Source organism: Mustela nivalis (assembly GCF_964662115.1).
Source record: "Mustela nivalis genome assembly, chromosome: 1".
NCBI classification, from domain to species: Eukaryota; Metazoa; Chordata; class Mammalia; order Carnivora; family Mustelidae; genus Mustela; species Mustela nivalis.
In genome coordinates, this window is record NC_139020.1 from 118670333 (window position 1) to 118697411 (window position 27079).

Genomic DNA, 27079 nt, shown 5'->3' on the forward strand with positions numbered 1-27079 from the left:
GTCTGTGGTGCAGTGGCATGAAGGAAGGACAGCCAGGCCCACACGGGGTGCACGGGTCCCTCTCTTACTTCTCTATCCCGGTTGCTTTAGGAGGAGTGTCAGAACTACGTGCGAGTCCTGATTGTCACTGGCCGGAAAGTGTTCATGTGCGGGACCAATGCCTTTTCCCCCGTGTGCTCCAGCAGACAGGTGGGGCCCCCTCGGGGTAAGGCAGACTCAAGAGGTCACGGAGGGGTGCCTGGGTGGCTCAGTCATTTGGCTCCGGATTGTGGTCCTGAGCTCATGGGCTTAAGCCCTGCTTCAGGCTCCCTGCTGAGCAGGGAGCCTGCCTCTCCCTTTTCTTCTGCCTGCCACTCCCCCTGCTTGTGCTTGCGCTCGCACGCGCTCTCTCTCTCTCTCTCTCTCTGTGTCAAATAAATGAATTAAATATTTAAAAAATAAAAACAGTAAAGGGCATGGAGAGAATCTCTCACCCAGACACCACAAAGAGTGAGGTTGCCAAATTTAGTAAGAACAAAAAACCCCAAAACAAAAAAAGAATGCCCACTTAAATTTAATTTCAGATAAACAGCAAATTATATTTTAGCTTAAGTATATCCCATGAAAACTTTGGGACATTCTTATGCTAAACAGTAATTCATCAAAATTCCAATTTAACTGGGTCTACTCTATTTTGTCAGTCAACCTCACCGTGGAGGGTCCTGACTTGGGGGTGGAGCAGGGAACAGAGGCGAAGGAGCTCCTGGCACAACCTCCTCCCTCCATGATGGCGGCTCTCTCAGAGGGACGATGGTGGTGGTGGGGAGTAAGGAAGAGGTTGGAGACAGGGAGACCAGGGACCCAGGAAGAAGCAAACTCTGGGGCTCGGTGGGGAGGGGAGAACATGCAGCCCCTGGGTCTCAGGGAAAAGTGCCCCTATCTCCCCATCATCCCCAGGTGGGGAACCTCAGCCGGACCATAGAGAAGATCAATGGTGTGGCCCGCTGCCCCTACGATCCGCGCCACAACTCCACAGCTGTCATCTCCTCTCAGGGGGAGCTCTATGCGGCCACCGTCATTGACTTCTCAGGTCGGGACCCCGCCATCTACCGCAGCCTGGGCAGCAGGCCACCACTTCGCACGGCCCAGTATAATTCCAAGTGGCTCAATGGTAAGGGGGCGCAGGCCCAGGGGTGGGGGGATCTCCTGCCAGCCAGCCTGCCCTGACCCCTTTCGATCCTCGTCCCTGCCCGCCTCTGAAAGGGATCACACCTCCTCCCTTGAGATGCCCAGAATTGGGCCAATGTTTCACCAAGGACAGTAGTACATTGGAGATGGACTTCAAATGAAATCACAGGTGTACCCAGAACAAATGGAGGGGAGGATATGAGGGCTGAGGAGGAGTTGGGAATTCATTAGGAGAAAGGGTTACAGGAAAGAACAGATTAGGAGAGGGCAGTAGGAGTTTCTTTTCCCTTGGAGTTGAATTCCTGCTTCTCCACTGACTGGCTGTGTGGCCTTGAGCACGTACTTGACCTCTCTCTGCCATAATGTTCTCATCCGTAATCAGAGGATAATCACAGCACTTACCTCATAGGTTGTTAAGAGGATCATATAAAGTACATTGGAGATGGACTTCAAATGAAATCACAGGTGTACCCAGAACAAATGGAGGGGAGGATATGAGGGCTGAGGAGGAGTTGGGAATTCATTAGGAGAAAGGGTTACAGGACTTATAATAATGTCTGGTGTGCAGTGAGGGCTCAGTAGCTCATATTAACTATTATTATAACTTCATAGTGGAGGTGGGAACAGGGTTAGCTAGAGCCCTCAGGTCCGCCAACTGTCCAGGAGTGTCAGGATGCCCATCTGGGAAAACAGAAGTCAACTCTCTCCCCTTCCTCCCCACTGGCCTGACCCACCCCTTTGTTCCTCTTCTGCCCCGCAGAGCCAAACTTCGTGGCAGCCTATGATATAGGACTGTTCGCATACTTTTTCCTGCGGGAAAACGCGGTGGAGCACGATTGTGGACGCACTGTGTACTCCCGGGTGGCCCGAGTGTGCAAGAACGACGTGGGGGGCCGCTTCCTGCTGGAGGACACGTGGACCACGTTCATGAAGGCCCGGCTCAACTGCTCCCGCCCAGGCGAGGTCCCCTTCTATTACAATGAGCTGCAGAGTGCCTTCCACCTTCCTGAGCAGGACCTCATCTACGGGGTCTTCACCACCAACGTGTGAGTCCCTGGCCCGCTGCCATCCCTTCTCCGCCTCGCGGACCAGTGGGGTTGGGCACGTCCCTCTCTCTGGGCCTCTGTTTCTCCTTCTGTAAAGTGGGGAGTGCAATAGCGCTCCAGCCGGTCTTTGGGGTAAACTTGCTCCCAGATCCTACATTCCTCCCTTGCTGTGGCTTGCTGCCTTTGGAGGGGGGAGCACTTTTTTCTGAATTATTGAAGGGCAGGCTGAGGCCAGATCTGAAGAAAGTAAGTGGAGTTGGATTATGGCTCCGTGCGGGAAGAAACTGCTGGGGGAGAAAGGAAAATGGCCTGCCTTGGATGAGGGGATAGCAGCCCTGGGAGGGTCCAGGAGCAGCCACCCTATGGGCAAACTCAGAGAGAATTCTTTCTGGTCCCTTCCAACCTCAGGACTCCACCATCCTGCTAAACCTAAGCAGCAGAGTCTTCTGGCAGTCCTGCCAGCACTGGGAGACACAGGCTGGGATTCGGAGCCCCTTTTGTTTCCTGGGTGTAAGGAAGGGTAGCCCTCATGGAGATCACGAGCCCCTCCTCGCCTCATCCCCTTCTGTGTAAAGGCTGACCCTGTCAGGTGATTGTCATGTACAGAGTGCTGAACAGGCAGCAGAGACCAAGGAACTCATTTGTCGTACAGAACTCTGTGCGGGATTCTTGGTGAGGACCTCGGAAACATGTGAGCGTAGAGTGCTGTGTGCTTACCCTGGGCCCCCAGTAGCAGGGACTGGAGGAGGGCCAGGCTAGCTACAGGAAGCATAGTCTGAGGGGATGGACAGGATGAGGGTAAAACTGGGAAACAGGAGCAGAGAGACCATCCAAGGCAGAGGGACACCCAGGCATCACAGTCCATGCAGGCCATGAGCCAACAACCAGGAATTAGTGACCAGTCCGGCAGTTGGCACCAGAAAGGGGACAGCCATGAGGCAGGGGCAGGAGCTGCTGTAGAGGCATGGGGAGAAAGTGATGACATTGGCATGGATTGGAAATAGTTTCTGTATTGTGTACCTTCTCCATGTCAGGTGCCTGTTGTGGTGGTGCCTGTCACAAGCAGGGGTACCAGTGAGCAAAAGCAAAGCTGGCTCTGCCCTTAAGGGACTTACCTTCTAGAAATGGGAGTTATTAAACATCCAGTTTTAACTGTGTTGAATGCTACAAAGGGAAAGGGCAGTGCTCAGGGAAGTCTCTGCCAGTGTGGAGGGAGGGATGGTGATCAGGGAGGGCTTCCTGGAGGAAGTGCCATTTACAGGATGAATGGGAGTTAACTAGGGGAGAGGACCATTTCAGCCCAAGGGAACAACATACTCAGAGCTTTGGAGTGGGAAGAGAGAAATGTCAGGAACTTAGTCGAGATCAGTGTGGCAGGACCCTGGGGGGTGAGGAAGAGGAGAAGCAGGAGAGGAGGCTGAGGGGCTGGGACGGGAAGAATTATGTCCTTAGAGACTGCTTCAGCGTTTTGATCTTTATTCTAAGAGCAAGGAGAAATTATTGAAGGGCTTGAAGCCAGCCAGAGACTAGCTTGGATGCGTATTTTGAAATGTTCACCGTGGCTGCTGTGTGGAGAATGGATTCCACGAGACTGGACAGGCTGTAGTAAGGGCAGCCATGAGATCAGCACAGCAACCACGGAGGTGATGGAGGTGCTGAGGCAAGGCAGAAAGGGCAGGGAGGGTAATGGACACCTTTGGGAGAGGGAATAAATGCAGAGAACAGAACTGGAAACATTTGTTGGCATGTTATGGGTTCTGTGACCTGTTCACATCGGACTCCCAGAAACGCCTGATCCTGGGACTGAACAGGTCTCACGAGGCTGTCCGGCCCAGGCTGGGGTGGGCAGCAGCAGGAATCAGTGGTTTGATAACCAGCTTGAAACGTCAAATAAAATGAAAAAAGCAGAATAAAATGGAATCAAAAGAGTGGAGTACAATGCATTTGGTAAGGGTATTGTTTCATGAAAATGCTTTACAGATGTGTGTGCTCGGGTGCATGTTGTCTTGGGACATATTTCTGACAGTGGACTCCAGATTAAATGTCTGAAAAACACTAACTTTATCTGACCCTCCCACTGGAGAAGGGAAAGGGGTGAGGAGCTAGCACAGAATTCTCCCAGAGGGCTTCTCCTCAGGGGGCCTTTCCCAGGGTTTCCAGAGTGCGAGGACTGCATGCCCTCCTTCTGTGACACCGCTGGTGTGCAGAGCACTGGTCTTGTGCTAGGTCCTCAGCAGGCCTCGGAGCTGTGCCACGTCATGCCTGGACGGCCACCACTGGGGTTTAAGGCACCAATGCCCACAGGGAGGGCAGTATCCCACCACCTCTTGCCTTTCAGAAACAGCATTGCGGCTTCTGCTGTCTGCGCCTTCAACCTCAGCGCCATCTCCCAGGCTTTTAATGGCCCATTTCGCTACCAGGAGAACCCCAGGGCTGCCTGGCTCCCCATCGCTAACCCCATCCCCAACTTCCAGGTACAGCTTCTCCTCCCCTTTCCCTCTCCTCACAGAGCAGCTTTCCCTAGATAACCAGCCCCCAGCTGATTCCCAGCTGCTTGGTGCAAACACCGACCCATCCGTGCTGGTCTGCACCCATCTGTGGGGTCTGCGAAGATTCCCAAGCACAGTGGAGTGAGAGCGGGAGAGTGGGTGGCATGCAGAGCAAGGGAGCACGCTCTGAGCGATCTCTAAACGTGACTTCACACCTCCAGGGAGACTCAATGTAGGGAACTAGGGGAGCACTTACAAGCTGTCTGGTCAGAACTGGGGGATTTTTAGCTGGAATTTGCTTGCAGTCTACCCAGCCTGGGTACTATTTCCTGGAGGGTCTGAGTGCCAGGAGTGGTCAGGGTCCAGCCATGGGTGATGGGAACATCCCTAGTGCTATGATGGAGAAGGGGAAAGAGCCATGAGGCAAAAGAAGCTACTGATGGTTAACTTTGGAATCCATCCAACTTCCTGCCCACCGGGCAGTATGGAGTATGGGAAGACCTCAAGTTTTGCAGTGGGATCATCCTGATGGATGGGTCAAGTCACCGAACCTCCCAGAATCTCTTTACCCTTATCTGGTACTAGGGATAACACTCTCAACCTCAAAGATAAGTGCAAGGCGGGGGGGGGGGGGCGCCTGGGTGGCTCAGTGGGTTAAAGCCTCTGCCTTCGGCTCAGGTCATGATCCCAGGGTCCTGGGATCGAGTCCCACATCGGGTTCTCTGCTCTGCAGGGAACCTGCTTCCTCCTCTCTCTCTGCCTGCCTCTCTACCTACTTGTGATCTCTCTCTGTCAAATAAAGAAATAAAAATATATATTAAAAAAAAAAAAAAAAGATAAGTGCAAGGGTTAAACACGCACCTGACAGGCTGCTGCATAAATGGTAGCTGCCCTCCAGCTCCGCTTTAGAAGGCACAAGAACTTGGAGCTGGTAGGAACACAGGATCGGGAAGGCAGGTTGTGGCCCAGCATGGGGGAGAAGCACCTACAGAAACAGTAGAAAATCTCAGGACACTTGATATCCACACTCAAAGGATTCATTTTTCGATAACCCAGCCCCTTTTTCATCCCCCGCCCCCCCTTCACTGTCCCTCGCAGGTCCCTCCTCTGCATCTTCCCAGCCTCATTTTCCCTTAGTTCTCAAGGAAGAGGCATCTCTCCTCCCAGGAAGGGGTTGCAGGGAACGGAGAGAGGATATCAGGGTGGGGGTGGCGGGGCCGGGATCGAGTAATCACGACCTGCCCGCGGGCGCCTGGGTTATGATAAGGAAGGACAGGGGACGGGGCGGCCCATCGGCTGGGCCCGCGTGACCCCCACGCCTTCCCCGCTGTAGTGCGGCACCCTGCCAGAGGTGGGCCCCAACGAGAACCTGACGGAGCGCAGTCTGCAGGACGCGCAGCGCCTGTTCCTGATGAGCGAGGCTGTGCAGCCGGTGACCCCCGAGCCCTGTGTCACCCAGGACAGCGTGCGCTTCTCACACCTCGTGGTGGACCTGGTGCAGGCTAAGGACACGCTCTACCACGTGCTCTACATCGGCACCGGTGAGCCCTCGGCGCGCGGGGCCCTGTCCCGGGTCGGGAGGTGGTTGAGGGGCGAGGCCGGGGCTGGGCCTTCAAGGCCCCCCTCTTCTGGCCCCTCCAGAGTCGGGCACCATCCTGAAGGCCCTGTCCACCGCGAGCCGCAGCCTCCGTGGCTGCTACCTAGAAGAGCTGCACGTCCTTCCTCCGGGGCGCCGCGAGCCCCTGCGCAGCCTGCGCATCCTGCACAGCGCACGCGCGCTCTTCGTGGGTCTGAGCGACGGCGTGCTGCGGGTCCCCCTGGAGAGGTGCGCCACCTACCGCAGCCAGGGGTAAGCCGGGGCCGGGGAGTGGGGGAGGTGTTGCAGGGCGGGTTGGCGGGCTGGCCCTGGCCCTGGCCCTGGCCCTGGCCCTCTCCAGGCTTAGGCCCTGCCAGTCACACCTCGGAGGTGGCTCTAGAGAGGCAGAGCTCTGAAGCCGCCTGGGGTGGCTTCCTGACCCAGTCTCCAGTTGTTTGCTTTTGGACAAGTCACTTAACCTCAATTCCCGGGTCATAAAATATCCGCAGGCTTTTTGTAAAGGTTAATTGGGCTAGTCTGCATATACCACTTATCACTGCCCGGGAAAGGTGTGTGCTTTCCCAAATGAGGGTGGCCGCTCTATTCCTTGTGTCAACCCCGCAGCTCAGGCCTGTCAGCCGTCTCTAACTTCTCAACCCCTTTAATCCAGAGAAAGGTCTTTATCTTTGAAACCACAGGACTTACTACCCAGATGTGTGGGGAGATCAGAGAGGACTCTCTCTCTGAGTCAGCATCAGAATTTTGCTTTTCTTCCTTCAGAGAGACCTGGCTTGGGTGGGGTGGGGATCAGGAACCATGTGGAGCTGTTGGTTGTATTTGCTTCCCAACTGCTTTTGGGACCTCAGCTTCAAGTGGATTCATGAATTTGGCAATAACGGCACTGGCATTTCAGGGGAAAAACAAAAACCTATTCCGAAGCCAAATGGAAATGTATCTCTGATTCCTACCATGTGAAGCGCCCCCCGAGCGGTGCCCCTTCATTTTCGAGATAAATCAAAAGCTGCCTTAGCTGGCACAGCCGCAGCCATGTCGGCTCCCGTGGTCTTTGCAACCCAGAAGCTTCCTGGCCGCGCCCATCTGTCCTCGAGATCTGAGAGACACATGGTACCCCTGCTGCCAAGGGTCATTCTCCAGTCCCTGTGGGATGTGCCAGGAGCTGAGCAGAGGGCCGGACGCCCGGGGAGGAGGCTGGATGGTCATGGGGTGGCAACCAGGGAAGAAGAAAGGGAGAGCAGACACTTAGGCTCCCCTCGGCCCCAACCCCTGGCTCCAGCCACAAAACACCTGACATTTACCAAGCTCTAGTGCTCAAAGCACTTTGCAGGACTGTGGATGTGGGAGGAGGGAGACAAGATGAAATGGGCCCAGGACACTCATTTCCCCCAGCGCTGTGGATGTCTGGTAGTGGACATGTGGGGAGGGACAGTGGGGCATCGTAAGCGGGGCTCCCATGGCAGAATTGGACTTCTCCTTCAGCTCCGTCATCTCCCAGCTACACAATCCTGAGCAAGCTACTTCAACTTTCGAAGTTTCTTCTTAGGGGAAAATAGGAGGAAACTGTGATGGAGCAAATGATAGTTCATTCTGGCAGAGATATTGTAAGGACTGGGAATTCCATTCAGGAAGTGCTCGCGCATGGTAGCTGGCGTCCTTATTCCCTTCTTATCTCCACAAATGCATGGCGGGGCCCTGCAGCCGCCTGGGTTCTCGGGGGCTTCAGCACCTGTCACACTGAGTTCAGGCAGCACTGCTTGGCACGAATCGCAGGCTCTCTGCTGATGGCCTTTCCCCCGTACCTTGTGTTCTGCTTCAACTCTTGTGTTGTTATTAAACTTTTCATGTGTGTCTTGTTGCTTAGGAGCTGGTAAATCTTTGAAGGCAAACCCACTACTATCCCAGTAGGTTTTAGACTTCACCAGGGGGCCACGTCCAGCCCAAGGCACAAAGTGGCCTTGCACACATGACTGATCCTTCAGCTCATTAATCATATGGCCTGAGAGGAGGTCGGTGCAGGAGAGGAGTGGGGAAGGGGACTCGGGCCAGCTGGGAATGCCAAGGGAAGATGGGATCTGAACCTTCGCCTGTGGGCACTGAAGTGGTCTTTGAGCCGGGGAGGAGAGTGATAGGCAGCATGACTAGGTGTTTGACAAAGATCAATCAGACAGTGGTGAGTGGCATTGTCAAGGGGACAAGACGGTTGGCCAGCGTGAGCTAGCGTGGCTCCCGGCCAGATACGAGGGTCTGCAGGGGAACCAGGGGAAGGAAAACGCCAGGTGACGCTGCGGAGAAGGGACAGGGAGGTTGCGTCCCGTGGCCGGGTGGAACCGCAAGGTAGAACAAGGTCAGTTTGGAATCTGATACTTTCACCCTCTCTGGATTCCTGAATTTGAGATAAGAGTGCTTGACATGTACAGTGAGACGCTGCTGTAAGGCTCTAGGTGGATCTGAAAATGTGAGGTCTCATGATCGCGACGGTAATAAAATGACCAGAGTGAGGCCCTGTAGTCACCAACCTTGTGCACCCCGGAGTCTGGAAGCCAACTGTCACACTATATCTGAATTTGTGCTGTTGGGGGCAGGTTGTCACAGGGTTTTAGGTTTTACCGTGTCCTAGCATAGACATTTCATGCTTTTTTACCTCATTCCTTCCAAAGCTGGCAGGAGGATGAGGGTGGATTGGCAGAGGCCTTTTCAGGCCCCTCCACTGCCCAGAATCCAGGGGCTTGTCTCCAGCCCCCTCCTTTGGCTCAGGCAAATCACAGCCCCATGGGGCATACCCAGGACCCTGGGCTGGCCAGAGAGAGATCGAGGCCCACAAGAGGTGGGGCAGAGGGAATGAGCTGTTGACAGGCTCTGCAAAGCAAGTGTTTTATGTGTGAACCGCCTCCTCCCTCCCTTCAGCATGCCTTTCATGCTGCACTGGAGGGGGTGTGGGGGTGTCTATACCGGTTGGCTCAGGAAGGTGCCTCACTCCCTATAGGAAATCTGGGTTTTCCTCCTTGGCCATCTGAAATGATGGCCACTTGCTCCCAATCTCCACCTTGGACAGCTCCCGCTGTGAGACTAGTGCTACCCGGTGCTGGAATCTGCCCGCTCTTCAACTTACACCATCCGTCTCTGTCCTGCTTCCCAGCCCACGGAATGAACCTGTTCCCTTTTGTAATGGCTGCCTGAGACACTGCAGTAAAGAAGACATGGTGATATCTTATTGGTCTAATGGCCGCTTTTATGAAAGGAACAATCAACTGATACCCATTTTTTGCAGGCAGACACGCTTTAATTCTCTCCTTGGAGCTTTAATTTTGTTAAGAACATTCCCTGCTCTATAAACTTTGGAGTGGTCTTGGGCCAAAAGCAGCAAATGTGGCCAGGAAAAGAGCTTGAATATTGGCTCTGGGGAAGTCGTGTAAGCCCCATCAGGCGCCCAGGATCGGGGAACGGCAGAGCAGGCATGTTTGTGGACAATCTGGTCTCTTTCTTGTCTGGGAGAACTGAGAGCCGGCTGAGAGAGTAAGGGACCCCAAGTCAGGGTTCTGGGGCCAGTCTGGGCTTTTCTTCCCTCCCTTCTTATTCTGTCATGGATTGGAAAGACAAGGCATTTGGTCTCTTGGCTTGGGAGCCCTGACCAACATGGCCCCGGAACAACAATTCTCCACCATGCTGTTCCTGAGAATCACCTGGGGAGTGTTTAAAAGCTTCCAGTGGCTGAGCCAACTTTGGTCCCTAATGCCCAGAGATTGGGGGGGGGGGTATTTTGTTTGCTGAAGCTTTTTAAAAGATCCCTAGGAGTTTCCAATTTGACGTCAAAAGTCTAGTCTACTGGCTAGACCATAGATGAAAGAAGTAGCATGAGGCAAAATTGCATTCCTCAAGAATCATCTGCTTTTATCTTGTACAAACTGATTCAAATTTTCTGCTCTTCTCCATTTTCTCTACTGACAGACATTAGTTTCTGATGAGTAGAATTTTATTTATTATTATTATTCATCCCTAGTCAAGGCTCTCTTTTATTTAATTTGTGTTGCTTCTGAAGCGCCCTGTCAGTTGGTTCTGGAGTTTGATTCTGCCTTCTGAGACCTGATGGAAATACCCTCAGGAGTGTGGACTTCAGTGAGTTCTGATGGGCTGGATTTGCTAGCGGCAAGTTTGGTCCATGCATCAGCCAGAGAGCAGAATCTCGAAACCACATGTTGCTGGGACTACTTTGCCTATGTACTGTATCTAGTCCCATGGTGTCTAGTTTGATGCATTCTGCTGGTGAAACACCCCCCGCATCAAACCAGTGGCCCCAAATGAAAATACGAACACACTTATATTGTACAATTTACACAAATTGTCCTTGAGTCAATAAAATGAAAACAGATTTTTGAGTAACAGATGAGCATTCTGGATTCCCGGGCAGGTGATGGTGTGCTTGCTAGGGTCCAGCATGGGCCTCACCCACTGAAGCCCCAGGCATCACCCCCCTTAAATGAGGTCATGGGCTGCCTGAGCAAGGGGCAGCATCTTCAGCTGCTTCTGGCAACAAGGGGAAGCCCCACCCCCCGCTTGGTGAGCTCTCTCATATAACCTTATTTCTCTTTGGAACCTGACATGGTCCAATGAACTCCACTGAAAATAAAGAACTCACCTGACGGGAGACTCTCCCTGAAGCTTTGAGAGGAAAGAAAGATTCTACCCTGGAGACACCAAAAAGAGAAAACCGTTGACTCCTTCATAGATTCCTTTCACCTTTGACATCCTTGGCCTCTTTGGCCCATCAAAAATCCCTCTGCAGAGTCACGTCATGGTGTGGACTCCCCCCACCTCCCTTTACCTGAAGCCTATTCTGCTTCCTGGGCTCCAGTTTCTGCCCCTACTCCCAGTGCTCTCTCTAGACCCTGTCTTGCAGGCCCACTGCTGGGGAGCAGCCAAGTCTGGTAAAAGGGGTGGAAGTTGGGAAGGGGAGGCAGAAGGGACCCAGAATCCCCTGGGGTTGGCAGTGGGTTCATCCCAGCAGAGGGTACTTCCTTCAGGCTCCAGAATCTGTTACTCCATTTACTTAGCAATGAATAGCCAATTCTGATTCCATAATTTCCATACTCTTTTTCTCCTCCTTGAAATCTTACTATTAGAGATTTGTTTTATAAAAGTTTTATGTGTTTATTTAGTTTAAGTAATCTCCACACCTGAGGTAGTGCTCAAACGCATGACCATGAGATCAAGCATAACACACCCTTCTGACTGAACCAGCCAGGGACCCCCAACATTAACTTGTTGCTGTTGTTGTTGTTAAAAACTGCAAAGAATATTCTCTCTCTCTCTCTCTCTCTCTCTCTCTGTGTGTGTGTGTGTGTGTGTGTGTGTGTGTCAAATAAATAAATAAATAAATCTTTGGGGGAAAAAATTGCAAAGGATGGGATGCCTGGGTGGCTCAGTTGATTAAATGTCTGTCTTCAGCTAAGGTCATGATCCCAGGGTCCTGGGATCAAGCCCCACCTCAGGGTCCTTGCTCAGCAGGGAGTCTGCTTCTCCCTCTGTTGGCTTCTCTCCTTGCTTGTGTGCTGCCTCTCTCTCTCTCCCTTTCTCTCTGACAAATAAATAAATAAAATCTTTAAAAGAAAAACTATAAAGGATACAATGAATACATCTGAAGGAGAAAGGGAAGAGAGGAGCCCTAGAACGTGAGAAGTGGAGGCATCCGGGACATTCATTGCTGTGTGAACCATTACCTTCTCTAGGTCATTGCAGATAGACCAGCCCTGAGAGCCCGGGAAAGGGGATGTGAGCCACGTGATTCCCTCTCTTGGCAGCCTGCACTCGTTCTCATGATGCTGACGCACTAGACTCTGGTTCCTGCCGCTGAGCAGCACAGGCATGTGGGTGCCCAGGAGGGGACCATGCCTTGGTGTTCCCTGACCCTATGCCTGTGGCTTGAGGCATGGGGCTAGGTTCCCTCAGTGGGTGAAGTCAGACACAGCCTCCAGCTGGGAGGCAAGAGCATGGTGGAAGAATCATGGTCAAGAAGTCTAGGCTCCTAGAAAGAAGAATTCTAGTCTCTAGCCCCAGCTTTGCCATGTGTAATTCATGTGATCTAGGTGACACTCCTCTTCCCTCTCTGTGACTGTCTCTTCCTTTATACAATGAAAATGTGGTGTTGTGGATCCCAGTAATTCTCACCTTGGCTTCCATTAGAATCACATAGGAGCTTTTAAAACCTCCTCCTTCCTCCCTGGACATTTTTGTATGGACGGGGCAGGTATTGGTGTTTTCTAAAAGCTTCTTTCGTGATTCTAGTGTGCAACCAGGGCTGAGAACCCTGAGCCGGACCGTCCCTCATCCATCACTCGTGTTTTATGGAGCTATCTTCATAGTGTCTGGCAGAGAGGCACAGCACTGCTGTCTTGGATTTCTGTTCCCCTTATCTTCTCCTGTGGGCCTAGATGGGGAACACGGGACACCCAGGCTTGGGGAAGGCAAGGTTAAGTGTGTGGGCCCTGGAAGGCAAAGGTTTGAGTCCTTGTTCAGCTCTCTGGGTTTCCTCTATATAACATGGGGATAATAACAGTACCTCCTGCATTGGGTTGTTGTGTTAAATTAACTCATGCTCATAAAGTGTTTAAAATTATTCCTGGCACAGAAGGTGTTCAGTGAGCTTAGTTATTACTTTGGAGGGCAACTGGATGGATCAGGGCCCCCAGAGGGGAGTGGCGAGGTGTGCTCATGGGTTACAGGTGAGGCTGGGAGGCCAGCAGGCTTGAGTCTCAGGACCTCTGTCTGGCAGGGCGTGCCTGGGGGCACGGGACCCATACTGCGGCTGGGACGGGAAGCAGCAACGGTGCAGCACACTTGAGGACAGCTCCAACATGAGCCTCTGGACCCAGAACATAACAGCGTGTCCTGTGAGAACCCTCTCATGCTCCCCACCTGGGACCTCTCCCCCCAATTCATGCTATGACTCTCCATCAGTATCCGCGTGTCCCCTGGGACCTGGTATCTTCCCTCTCCCTGCCTCCTTTGACCCACTGATGTGTATCTGCAGGTTCGAAACGTGACTCGGGATGGGGGCTTCGGCCAGTGGTCACCATGGCAACCATGCGAGCACTTGGATGGGGACAATTCAGGCTCTTGCCTTTGTCGGGCTCGAGCCTGTGACTCCCCCCGACCCCGCTGTGGGGGACGAGACTGCCTGGGGCCAGCCATCCACATTGCCAACTGTTCCAGGTATGTGAAGATACCTGGATGGTGGCTGCTTTGGACTGGAAAAGGGGCTGGGGTAGAATAGAGGAAATGGGGCATCCCCAGACAGGTGTTCCCACAAAGGGACAGAAGCCACTTCAGAACGGTGCAGGGAACTGGAGAGGTGGCTAAAATATGAGCCCTCCACTCTAGTGGGAAAGAAGTCTCTGCCTTGTGGGGGCTCTTGATACAAACAGGAAGGCTGGACAGGCCCAGCGTCACAGATCATGGCCTCAATAAGCCTTGCTGTTCCAAACACGAGGGATAGCATAGGATGGTGGTACAGTAGGCAGAGCTGGTGCCCATCCTGGATTGCCATCCTCTCTAAGTATGACCCTGGATTCTCTTAAAATAACTCAATTCTCTACACATGTATTGACTGAACTGTCAAAACAACCTCATGGGGTAGGAATACAATCATTATCCTCATTTTAAAGATAAGAGTTTTATGAGGCACAGACATTTTCAGTAACTTGCCTAGGCTCATACAGTCAGTAAGTGATACAGCCAAAACTTGAAAATTGGAGTCAAAGTAGACAATAGTGAGTGGTGTCTGAGATTGGAGCAAAGCGTGGGATGTTGGAGAACAGGGGAGAGAGCATGGCATTGAGTGTGAGTGCAAGGGTTGGGCAACCCAGAAAGATGAAACCAAGTTTGCATATTGAAAAGGCAAATGGAGACTTTTCTAGAGAATGTGTCCTTTGGCCCCACTAGTATCTCCAGGCCCTGGGTCCTATCTCTATGCCCTTAGCCCTGGAAAAAGGCCCTCAACACATGTTTGAGGAATGAATGAATACAGGAACGAATAAATAAGTCTGCCTGAACCGACCTGGCTAGGAGCTGCCATTTCCCAGAATCACTGTCTAATAGCAATATAAAACCCACCCGCCCAGATATAGATAGATCTGAGTAGCTAGAAGTCGGAGGGTCACCTGTTTCTGTCCCCTCTGACCCCACCAGGAATGGGGCGTGGACCCCGTGGTCCTCGTGGGCCCTATGCAGCACGTCCTGTGGGATCGGATTCCAGGTCCGCCAGCGAAGTTGCAGCAACCCCGCGCCCCGCCACGGCGGCCGCATCTGCGTGGGCAAGAGCCGGGAGGAGCGGTGAGCGAGCGCGTGGCCAGAGGTTTTGGAGGCAAGCTAGCCCTGCAGTCCCAGACTTGCCCGGCCCCCTAGGAAGTGGCCTGGATTCTACGAGTGAGCCAGTGGACTCTTGTCCTTCTCAGGCTTGCACTCCCAGTGACCTCTTGTTAGGGAAAGGGGTGCCTGCTCCCTAGTGCGTTGACTGCTCCCCCCCCAACACTCTTCCCCTCAGGTTCTGTAACGAAAACACGCCTTGCCCGGTGCCCATCTTCTGGGCGTCATGGGGCTCCTGGAACAAGTGCAGCAGCAACTGTGGGGGCGGCGTGCAATCGCGGCGGCGTTCCTGTGAGAACGGCAACTCCTGCCCTGGCTGTGGTGTGGTGAGGCCCTGCCGAGGACCTGCCCCCAGGGAAGGGTGGGGGGAGGCGGGGCCGCAGGGCAGGCCTGGGGCTGCAGGTCCACCAGACAGCACCCGCTCCCATCCCAAGGAATTCAAGACGTGCAATCCGGAGGGCTGCCCAGAAGTGAGGCGCAACACGCCGTGGACACCGTGGCTGCCGGTGAACGTGACTCAGGGTGGGGCGCGGCAGGAGCAGCGTTTCCGCTTCACGTGCCGCGCGCCCCTGCCCGACCCCCACGGCCTGCAGTTTGGCAGGAGGAGGACAGAGACCAGAACCTGCCCAGCGGACGGCTCGGGAGCCTGCGACACCGACGGTACAGCGCCGCGCCCCACACCCTCCCAGGCCCAGAGCGCTGGCGCGGGACTGGGGGAGGCCAGAGTCGGACAGAGAGCAGGGAGGTGGATCACATGGCTTGGAAGGAGCCGGGAGGCCTGTGGGGCGGGAGTGGGGCCGTGGGGTGTGCTCCTCACTGAGACCAGTCTCCCCACCCGTGCCCCACCCAGCCCTGGTGGAGGATCTCCTGCGCAGCGGGGGCACCTCCCCGCACTCGGTGAGTGGTGGCTGGGCCGCGTGGGGCCCGTGGTCGTCCTGCTCCCGGGACTGCGAGCTGGGCTTCCGCGTCCGCAAGAGAACGTGCACGAACCCGGAGCCCCGCAATGGAGGCCTGCCGTGTGTAGGCGACGCAGCCGAGTACCAGGACTGTAACCCCCAGGCTTGTCCAGGTGACCCTGGGCTCAGGGAGCCCCCATTTGGGAGACCCACTAGGCCATACTTCGTAACCAAATGACCTCTTCTTTTTGCCAACTCTGTAGACTGGGCCCTAGAGCAAGTCTGTGGCCTGACCACAGACACCACCTACTCCTGCAGAGGGGGGGTCCTTTCCTCATCTTCCCTGTCACTTTTTTCTCTCCCCTAACGGGTTAGCCAGATTAGAGGTTTGATTTGCAGTGGGGTTGGTTTTTGATGTCTCCTCTGCATCCTACATTTCCCTCTGGACCCCTGAGGAGGAAGGGGCAGTCCCTAAAAATGGGCTGGGGGTGGGGGTGCAGGTGATGGGGGCAGAGTGGCCTAACTTGGGATAGGGTAGAAGTCTGTCTTGGGTCACACCTGCCCCTACAGCCCCCTTCACACACCCCATCCCCTTGTAGTGCGTGGTGCCTGGTCCTGCTGGACCTCGTGGTCCCCATGCTCAGCTTCCTGCGGTGGAGGCCACTATCAACGCACAAGGTCCTGCACCAGTCCCGCGCCCTCCCCAGGAGAGGACATCTGTCTTGGTCTGCACACAGAGGAGGCACTGTGTGCGACACAGGCTTGCCCAGGTATTAAGAACATTGGGCCAGGGCTGGATCCCTCTGATCAACCTCATGGGGGCCCAGGTCAGTTAAACTCAAGCCAGCCTGCAACCCACAGAAGGCTGGTCCCCGTGGTCTGAGTGGAGCGCGTGCACTGAGGATGGAGCCCAGAGCCGCAGTCGGCACTGTGAAGAGCTGGTCCCAGGGCCCAGCACCTGTGCCGGAAACAGCAGCCAGAGCCGTCCCTGCCCCTACAGCGAGATTCCTGGTAGGCCCTGAAGCCAAAGGCTTCACCTCAGCCCTTCCCACCCTGAGCTCCCAGCCTCCTTCCCCTTCTAAAGAACCTTAGTAAGTCTCAAATGGAACACCAGGGTGGGCGGTACGCCTGTTTGGGGCTGTTGCCCCTTCTCTAGTGAATGGGCTGACCTCTCTTAGAGACAGAGTCTGAGTGGGGACAGAGTGGAATGAAGGCCTCCGACCATGTCCCATGGCTCCGTGCTGACCCAGGGGTCCTCCTAGAGATATCCCTCACCCCAGAGGGAGCCTTCTCTCCTACCTACACCAAGCCCCTCTCCGCTTGTCTTCCCACAGTGATCCTGCCTGCCTCCAGCACGGAGGAGTCCGCCGGCTGTGGAGGTAAAGGGAACCTGCCCCACCTCATGACACTGTCTTTCCACCTCTCCTCCCCAAAGAGGAGACCAGCTCTGCTCTGAAATCTGGAGTCTCTCCACTTCCTGCTCCAGAGAGACAAACCTTGTGGAGGTCCTGGCTGCTCTGGACCGTGTATGGGGGGTCCAAGAGGTTCCATCTCTGCCCCCCAACTAGGAGGCAGTTACCAAACCTGTATTCAAGAAAAGTCACCCAGCTCCACCCCCTCTGGTGGCCTCCTCTTACTCAACCACAGGTGTCCTGTGAGAGAGGCCCCTGGCAGACTGCCCAGCTTTCCTGTTTTCAGTAACTCTGGCCTTAAAACCCTTCCCTTTATGTCTCAGAGCCTCTTCTTGGGAGGCTGTCAGAAGTGGAGTCTCTCCTCTTCACAGTGGGCCTATCCTTACCACTTCCTTCTTCCTCTCCCAGGGTTCAGTCTCATCCACCTGGTAGCCACAGGTGTCTCCTGCTTCCTGGGCTCCGGGCTGCTGACCTTGGCAGTGTACCTGTCCTGCCAGCACTGCCAACGTCAGTCCCAGGAATCCACACTCGTCCACCCCGCCACCCCCAACCACCTGCACTACAAGGGTGGGGGCACCCCCAAGAATGAGAAGTACACGCCCATGGAGTTCAAGGTGGGAGCCTTCATACAGAGACTGTGGGGTGAAGGGTGTCTGGGTTCTGGCCCTGAGTTGGGCTGAACTGGGCTGGGCACTGGGGAGGGCGCCCTAGTGGTGTGAACTGTGTCAGCGGCCAGAATGTTTTTTCACTGCCTGGTGCCTGATCCCCTTGCCCTGGCCTGTCCCTTTTCCCATCTCTCCCTTACCCTTTCCTCTCTGGTTCCTTCCTTCTCCCACAGACCCTGAACAAGAATAACCTGATCCCCGATGACAGAGCCAATTTCTACCCATTGCAGCAGACCAATGTGTACACAACCACCTACTATCCCAGCCCGCTGAACAAACACAGCTTCCGGCCCGAGGCCTCGCCTGGACAACGGTGCTTCCCCAACAGCTGATAACACTGTTCTGGGGACCTGGGCTCCTTGCCTTCTTGAGACACAGAGCAGATGGAAATGGGACGGCGGAGCCAGTTTGGTTTTCTCCTTCTGCACTAGGCCAAGAACTTGCTGCCTTGCCTTCGGGGGTCCCATCCAACTTCAAAGAGCTCTGGCTGGCGGTGACCATGGGGGAGAGGGCTGGCACATGGCGGCACTTCCAGCTCAGCCCAGGTCTCTCATGGCCTCCTTGCGACCCACTACCGTGCTGATCTCCCCTGCCGTGTGTGGGCTGTGGACCTACTGGGCATGAGAGGAGCTGGAGAGTGGAGATGGCAGGACAGCAGACTTTTAGGTTTGGGCTGGAAATGAGGCTCACATGGCCCCCATGGGCCGAAGCTGTCCCTCTCTGGCTGGCCCCAGGAAGGGCCAGCCTCCACCCTGATTATCTCTGAGAGGAACTAAGCAAATGGTCCCAGAAGCTGCTGCGGATTCTCTGCCCAGGGCTGGGCCACTGTGGTGCTGCCCCTGTGTGACCTGGGGGCCAAGGCTGGCCCAGGTTGTCCACTTTTGCCTAGCAGTCTGTGCTTTGCCCAGGAGACATCCCTCCTCTGGTCAGAGGCAGTGAGGGCTGGGGACTGAAGATCGATCTTTGCTAAGAAGCCCTTTAATCTGGGCTGGCGCAGGCCTCAGCTTTGCCCTCAGAATGCAGGAATTGTGGTCCAAGAGAAAGGGAGGCAGGAGTCCACCCTCCGTGCCACTATGGAGACTGTCTTCGATTGTTGTTCGGTAGAGCTGTTGGCTGAGACCTGCTTGGGAGTCTCTGCTGGCCCTTCGTCTGTTCAGGAACACACACACACACACATATGCACACACTTTCTCACACACACACGTATATACACACTCAACATGCTACAGCAACAAGAAGGATGTTGGACTGTGGCATTATTAATTAAAGATGATATCCAGTCTCCAAATAGAATTCTGTCTTCGTGCCTATGTGTGTGGGCTCCTCTCAGCGCGGGCTCGTCAAGCCGAGCAGTGCACTGGGGTAATAGGTGGTCTTCTCAGGGCTCGGGGAGTGATCCACAGAGAATTTGACTTTCATAGAGGGTGACAATATGTACATACACACTTGCTGCTCTAAACCCTTTTTGGGAAAGAGATGAGGGACAAATCCATAAGTAGGAACACAAAGTCCACCAAAGGCAACACAACTGGAGATTTTTCTGCCTGTTCCCTTAGTAGCTCTTCTGGACAACAGCTCCAGAATGGAAATGCATGAGTGCAGCAACAGAGTATTGATGGAGGTTAATTTATGACGTATTTATAAGGCTAAGTTTAATAAAAAACCAAAGCTGACTGAAACAATGAATAAACCAGTGAAGTGGGAGAAGCCCAATATAGTTTTTGCTGGATTAAGTAAAAATAACCTCGAAGCCTCAGCCCACCGAGTCAGAAAGAGAGATAAATGGATGGATATGTTCAATTCAGAGCAAAATTTCCCAACTTAATTGGTTGGATCAATTCTCCCAGGACTCCCAACGAATTCCACTTGTAGGTCAGACTTTAAGGCCTATGATCCTAGGAGTAAGGAGGAGGAAAAGCGCATTCCTGGGCCCCAGTCCTATAATCCCTTGTCCTTTCTGGGACAAATTAAGTAGTGGTGTCCTCAGGGCAGGGTGGAGCCCAATCAGAGAGAGCTCAGGGGACAAAGGAGTATTTCTGCTTTGGGGTTTCTCACCAGGTTCCTGTTAACATGAGCGCAGAACTTGTGGGAACCAAGGGTGTGTTAGATCTTGAGGTCTCTGATTCTCTTGGACCTGGTAGAAGCAAGTGAAGCTTAAGAGTGTCCAAGGGCCCAGGGCCTACTTCTCAAGGGCCACTTGTATGTTCAAGTGGAGGGACTGGATAGGTCTGTAGGAAGTAGTAACGGAGAGTAACTAGCTAATGCTCACCCCCTATTGACTGGAATGGCACTGGTGGGAATGAAAAACCTATGGGTGCAGTGGAAAAACACCATACGCACACACACACACTGAATTCACTTTTTATTAATAAAAACAAAACAAAACAAAACTGTTGTGTCTTTGGACGCATGACCACCAGAATGCATTAAAGGGATCCACACTGCCTGCAAATGAGCTTGCGTGGTTGGCAAAAGCTGCTCTGTAGCCAGCCCTGACCCACAGATGAGGAAGCCAAGAATGTTCTTCCTGGAGGCTGTGTTCTCTGGCAGGTGTTTGAGGCCACCTGGATGACTGTGTAGTGTCAGGAAGCTGAGGTATGAAGAAGAGGTGCTTCTTAGGCTCAGCTGGCTCAGCCAAAGGGGAAGGGAAATGTGGGGTTGGGCACTCTAGGCCTTCTTGGGCCATCTTGTTTTTGGATAACCCTGTATGTATGTTTTCTTGTCATTAAAGTAATACATGTTTATTGTAGACAATTTGAAGTTTACAAAAAACAAAAAATATAAACACAGTTATAGGTAAAGACCAAGGCAGAGACTTAGGGATTTTTAAATGGCGATATGAGACATTTCTTTTCTCAACATCACTCTAAAAGCCAAGAGGACAAAAAGCAAAAGCTGTCACTATTTTCAATAAAACTAGGATATAGCTATAATCCCAAATCATAGTACATGAATACAGAAAGCAGATAGAGGAACAGAAATCATCTGGAGGAGTGGGCATGGGTCAAACCTAAGCACCTAAGCGATTTCAGAATCAGCAAATTGGAAGACCTGGTATCAGGAAGGTGGGGTTAAGGTGGGAGCCTAAAAATGAGGTGTTGGTTGAAAAACTGTGCTTAAGCTTCATCTAGACCCTCAAGATGACATCATTCTCTAGTGTTAAACCTAAGTCACTACTCCTTTCTCTCCACAGAGGGCAATAAGTATATTCCCTTGAGACTGAACTAGACTGGACATGGAGATATCAGGCGCAAAGTGGGTGTGTGGGAGTCTGTTTGGACAACTAGAGGGTTAAGAAACACACTATGATTATTGGTGGGATACAGCAGTTTCCTTTTTGACTAACTCCAAGATTCTGGCAACCAAGCTTCTCCCTATCCCCTCCTCTAGGCAGGAGATTGGAAGATAATTCTTTGAAGAAGCATGCTAAGTCTACAGAATTTGAAGAAATAAGTCAGCTGGTCATCTGTGCAACAGTCTTACAGTGAAGACACAAGCAGTGTCCGAGTACACAGAACGTGAGTCAGTTTTTAGCACCTGACTCATAAACAAGAACACGCAGATAAGGGTCACAAACATCAGAAAAAAGTGCCAACATGAAGGGAAGACCAAGAGGAACTCAATGAAAACAGAGGTGGTAAATATAGAGAACATTTCAAAGACACCATAATTCTTCAGGATAAGATACTGCAGGATACTTATTATCCTGAAATAATAAGATAAAATAAAAGGGACAAATTAAACCTCTTAGAACTTAAAAAAAAATGACAACAGTAAAAAATAAAAAGGATTTAACGATAAAAGGAGTTCCCCAAAAAGTTGAATGAAAAGATAAAGTAATGGAAAATAGGAAAGAAAAGAAAATTAGAGGACCGAGGGCACCTGGCTGGCTCAGTTGGTGGAGCATGTGACTCTTGATCTCGGGGGTTGTAAGTTTTAGCCCGATGTTGGGTACAAAGATGACTTAAAAGAATCAAATCTTAGTGACCTGGGTGATTCAGTCAGTTAAGCATCTGCCTTCTGCTCAGGTCATGATTGAGTTCCACATGGGGCTCCCTGCTCAATAGGGAGTCTGCCTCTCCCTCTATCCTTCTCCCCTGCTTGTGATCTCTTTCTCTCAAATAAATAAATAAAATCTTTAAAAAAATTAAAGGATCAATCCAGGAGGTCTAACAGCACACTGAAAAACTCACAGGAGGAAATTATCAAAGAAAGTCTATGGGAAAATTTGCCAGAACCAAAAGACAAGGTCTTCAGATCAGCACCTAGGACCAAGAGACAGACATGTGACATTTCAAAACAACAGCCTTGAACAGAAGATTCTAACAGACAAAAAAATTCAGGAATATGAATAGTATAAACCTTTTACTAACAAGATTTAAAGTTAGAATGCAGTGGAAATTATCCTCAAGATTCTAAAGTAAAAATAATATTTGGTTGTAAATTTTATACCCAGCCAAACTATGAGTCATAAGAGTAGAATAAAGGCATTTTTAGACATGAAGAATCTAAAAAAAAAAAAACATACATCACATGTACTCTTATTTTGGTGAAACAAGAGAAAACAAAGAAAATGTGGATCCAAGGGAAAGGGGACGTAACACAGAAAGGGGAGGAGGACAGATATCAGGCTGACAGTGATGCAACAGGCCCAGGGAGCAACAATCTAGGTTAGTGTAGGAGGAGAGCATGCATCCAGGGAGAGCCAGGAAAAATAACAGGCAGATTACCTTGCAGATTTGTATGAAAAATTATATGAAGATTTATTTTATGAAACCATTATTTTAGGGACACCTGGGTGGCTCAATCGGTTAAGTATCCAACTCTTGATTCTGACTTAGTTCATGATCTCAGGGTTGTGGGATCGAGGCCCCTGTCAGGCTCCATGCTTAGTGGAGTCTGCTTGGGATTCTCTCGCCCTTTCCCTATGTCCTTCCCCACTCCACCCTATGTATGCACACTGTCTCTAAAATAAATAAGTTAATCTTTTTAAAAAAACTGTTATTTTATAAAACTGTGTATGGAAAGACTTAAGCTTGGGTCCAAAGAAAACTAAGGACAAAAAGCATTTTTTTGGTTCTTAAATGATTTATTTAAAATAAAATACAGGTGCAGAAAAACCACACAGGACAAAAGTATAGCTTACTGTGTATAGGGTTAATATCTTTGTAATGACCATCCAGGTCAAGAGATAGAATTTTCACAAATACTCTAGATCCCCTTCTTCTGTGCCATCCTTGTCACAACCCCTTCCTTCCAAATATGAGATAATTGTTAACACTTGTCACTTGGTGCATTGCTTGTCACTTGGTGCAACCATGATATTTATATAATTGTAGTAATTAAAACACTATAGGTCGACTTAAGCATACCTTGTAATACAGATATAGCACACTTTTTATTTTTTTAATCATGGGGAGGCACCAAACGGACAAGCCCTAACTCTTGTTGCCAACTGAATGTTGGGTAGATATTGGGAAAGAAAGGAATAAAACTTTTCTTAAAAAGATTTTATTTATTTATTTATTTGACAGAGATCACAAGTAGGCAGAGAGGCAGGCAGAGAACAAGGGAAGCAGGCTCCCCTCTGAGCAGAGAGCCCGATGCGGGGCTCCAGCCCAGGAACCCGAGATCATGAACTGAGCCGAAGGCCCAGGCCCAACCCACTGAGCCACCCAGGCGCCCCAGGAATAAAACATTTTAAATGATTTTTTTTCCTGATTATAACTATGGTACATGTTCATTAAAGAAATTTTGGGACAAGCACCTGGGTGGCTCAGTGAGTTCAGCATTGGGCTCTTGATTTTGGCTCAGGTCAATGACGTCTCCATCATGAGATCGAGCCCTGCCAGGCTCAGAGCTCAACGGGGAGTCTGCTGGAGATTCTCTCTCTCCCTCTCCCTCTGCCCCTCCCCTATAAAGTAACTAAATAATTTTTTTTAAAAATTGGGTGTGAAAAAACCCAAAAATCTTATAAAAAGAAAATACAAATTCTCAAAATCCAACCAAGAAATAGCCATCTTTATTTCATTATGTTCTCTTCCAGGTTTTTTTTTTTTTAATAGCTGTGTGTGAGTTTGATAAAATTAAGATACATACATGGTTTTTATTCTGATTTTTAAAATGTATTTATTTTTTTATCTAAATTCAGTTAACATATAATGTGTTATTGGTTTCAGAGGTATTGTTCTGATTTTGATATGTAACGTTATGTCCCTATTTCCCCACATTATTAAAAATTCTGGGAGCCTCAGACCCTTTCAGGGGCTGCCCTAGGAAGGGGTCAGGGAGTGGAGAGAGGACTTGTTTGCAGAGCCCCACAGGTACCAATGTATCCCCACCTTTCCCCCCTTGAAAGAGAGAGTTCAGTTTTTATATATTTCATTTGTTTACACCATGGAGGAAGATTTACTTTGAAAAGTTTGCATAATATTTGAAAAATACTGGCCTAAAACACTCTGTTATATAAATTCTATTTCTGTTACATAGATTTATTCTATTACATACATTTTTTTTTACTCTATTATAGACATATACCACTCTATTACATAAATTTATCATAATTTATTGAAACCATTCATTTGTTTCAAAATTTTCTAGGGAACTTCTTATCCATATCTCTGACTATATTTCCTTAGGATAAATTCCCAGGAGTGAAGGGTCTCAACGTCTCTGGCCAGGTCTTTTGCTGATGAGAACACACTCCCTCCAGCAGTGTATTCCTATTTTCCGATTTCTAACCCTAGTAGCCAACACTGATAAGTCTTATCCCCTCTAAACACTGGATCAGGGGGCGAGCACTGACACCTGCTTCCGTTCTCACAGCAATCCTTAGACAAATGTCCTATTCGCAGGCCAACTCTCAGATGAGGAAACTGACGTTTAATAAATTTAAGTAACTTGCCCAAAGTCACATTGCTAGTCAGTGAGGGTCCCAGAATTTCAACCCAGAGAATCCATGTGTTTGTTATCAAGCTTTTTAAGTGCAATTGCTTAAATTTTCATTTAAACATATTTAGTGAGGGACCATTTCCCCTATATACATATCGGTCATTTGCATGTTTATGTTTTAAGGGAGGTGTTCTGTACTTTTTCTCTTAGGTGGTGATCTTTTCCCTACTGCTTTGCATATAAAGTATAAAAAGGAATTCTTGTGTATATAAGTATATTAATCCTTGGTCAGAAAGATTGAAATATTTCTCGAACTGATCATATGCCTGCTTGGACACCAAATGTTTGGATTTTTTACATAGAGCTACAGATTTTTTTTTAAATGAAAATTGCTCTGATTTTGCATGAATGACCCTGAAGTAATGAGTCTTGTCACGGTTAGCAACATGAAGCTCAAAAACATAGAGCCTGGGGACATATTTCTTTCCTGTACACCTTACATGGTGTCAGTGACCCTAACCAAGTAAAGCCCTGAACAAGCTGTTACCTTAGAGAAGAAAAGATAGTTCCAGGCTGGGGAACTATTTATTTGGGATTTGACTTAAGGGAGCTCACATCCTATGCTCTTCAAAGGAAGAGGAATGCCTAAGAGTGAGAACAACCACAGGGTGTGAGGTGAGAGGTTCATTTCTCTGGGAGAAGGAAATATAGACGGGCCCCTGCTGCCTGTCAGGGCAAATGAGGTTTTTTGGGTTTTTTGTTACTGTTGTTTTGTTTTTAAGATTTTTATATCACACACACACACACACACACACACACACACACACAGATCACAAGTAGGAAGAGAGGCAGGCAGAGAGAGAGGGAAGCAGGCTCCGTGCTGAGCAGAGAGCCCGATGTGGGGCTCGATCCCGGAACCCTAGGATTATGACCTAAGCTGAAGGCAGAGGCTTTATCCCACTGAGCCACCCAGGTGACCCGCAAATGAGGTTTTGATGAAAAACAAAACCCAGGGGTTCTTTCTTGGGTGGCAGAGACGGGCCACAGTGGGGGATGGCTATGCCCAGAGTACAGGGGCCCCTGGATCACAGCTGTGTCTCTGAGCAGGTCAATCATAACCCTCATGCATTCACGGTGAAGAGTCCATTGATCTTGCAAGGAGATGATCTCCCTACAGAGCCAGGGAGGTGCTGTTGACAAGAGGCGGTACCCCCGGGTGAGGGTCAGATCTTCTCCAACGAGGTGCTGGCTTCCAGGTCCTGATTCCAAAGTCATACAGCACAATTCAAGCCTCCATATTCAAAATGAAAATATAGGGATGCCTGGGTGGCTCAGTCCATTAAGCATCTGCTTTCAGCTCAGGTCATGATTCCAGGGTCCTGGGATGGAGTCCCACATGGGGTTCTTTGCTCAGCAGGGAGCTTGCTTTTCCCTCTGCCTCTGCCTGCTGCTCCCCCTGCTTGTGAACTCACTCTCTCTCCCTCTCTCTGACATATAAATAAATAAAATCTTTAAAAAGAAAGAAAGAAAATGTAGTCTCACTTGGTACGTGTCATCTGGGGACAGACGATATTGACCCAAACTTGCTTTGGCAGCTGGCAATGGACAGACACCTGTCCCATAGTAGCCATTCTGGGTATTTGTTGTGGGAGAGATGCTGGACAGACAGACGGCTGAGAGCTCAGAGTTTCCAGCTTTATCACTCACCAGCTGTGTGGCCTCAGCAAATCTCTTCCTCATTGTGGGTCACAGTTTTCTGGCCGATAAAATGGAAGGGTTGGGCCCAGGATCCCTGCCAAATTCTATGATCCGAGAGCTTTTGAAAAAATCTTGTACATAGTATTTTTTCTGTCTTTTCTTTGCTAGCCAAGTGCTGTGGTGTCACCCTGGCGCTGGGCCTTTTCTCTGCCACCTATAACGTGTCTCAGACTCTGCTGGGCTACTCAGGGCTGGGTCATCTGCTGGAGAAATCAGCCTCCTGAACTCACTGCCCTCACACAGAACTGGGGAAAATGTCTTTCTCGGAGAGCCAACTGGACGAATGTTGTTTCCTAAGATGGCAGCATTCTAAAGTTTTAATTAATTAATTAATTAATTTAAGAGAGCTCATGCATGCAAGCAGGGGGAGGAGCAAGGGGGGAGAGAGAGGGAGAGAATCTCAAGCAGACTCCCCTCTGAGCATGGAGCCCACTGTGGGGCTCGATCCCATCACCCTGAGATCATGACCTGAGCTGAAACCAAGAGTCAGACCCTCACCCAAAGAAGACATCCCGGCACCCCAGAATGGCAACATTCTAAAAGAGGAGCTTCTGTTAGGTAAGAGACAGCCAGCTGTTAGTACCAAGCAGTGGGTTCTTATCTTGGTCTGCGGCCCTGTGAGTTCCCAAGGCCTGATTCCGTCCCTCGAAGGAGAGTCTTTCAAATGGCCGTGTCTGTGGCCCTAGGACTTCTCCTAGGGCCCAGCTGCTCTAGTCCTAGCTAACCTTCTGCTCAGGTCCTCCTGTGCCTCCAGTTACACTACTAGGTCACCCCAGATGATTCACTGGAGAACGCTTGGCCAG

General features: G+C 50.9%; 1 protein-coding gene across 3 annotated transcripts in view; it reads left to right on the top strand.

Annotated features, from left to right (window-relative positions):
• SEMA5B (semaphorin 5B) overlaps positions 1-18920 on the top strand; it is a 114252-nt gene extending 95332 nt beyond the window's left edge. For 2 of the 3 annotated variants that reach the window (XM_082747158.1, XM_082747157.1), the window contains exons 6-22: positions 91-189; positions 937-1150; positions 1928-2213; positions 4552-4687; positions 6036-6243; positions 6344-6551; positions 13063-13180; positions 13321-13502; positions 14478-14621; positions 14833-14980; positions 15089-15314; positions 15505-15723; positions 16150-16320; positions 16412-16561; positions 16885-16929; positions 17371-17576; positions 17801-18920. In XM_082747158.1, coding sequence (XP_082603284.1) covers positions 91-189; positions 937-1150; positions 1928-2213; positions 4552-4687; positions 6036-6243; positions 6344-6551; positions 13063-13180; positions 13321-13502; positions 14478-14621; positions 14833-14980; positions 15089-15314; positions 15505-15723; positions 16150-16320; positions 16412-16561; positions 16885-16929; positions 17371-17576; positions 17801-17959 — 2919 coding nt within the window. In that variant the 3' untranslated portion in view covers positions 17960-18920. The remainder of the gene's footprint in view (positions 1-90; positions 190-936; positions 1151-1927; positions 2214-4551; positions 4688-6035; positions 6244-6343; positions 6552-13062; positions 13181-13320; positions 13503-14477; positions 14622-14832; positions 14981-15088; positions 15315-15504; positions 15724-16149; positions 16321-16411; positions 16562-16884; positions 16930-17370; positions 17577-17800) is intronic. The other variant, XM_082747159.1, reaches the window with a different exon arrangement.
• Positions 18921-27079: the final 8159 nt, after the last annotated feature.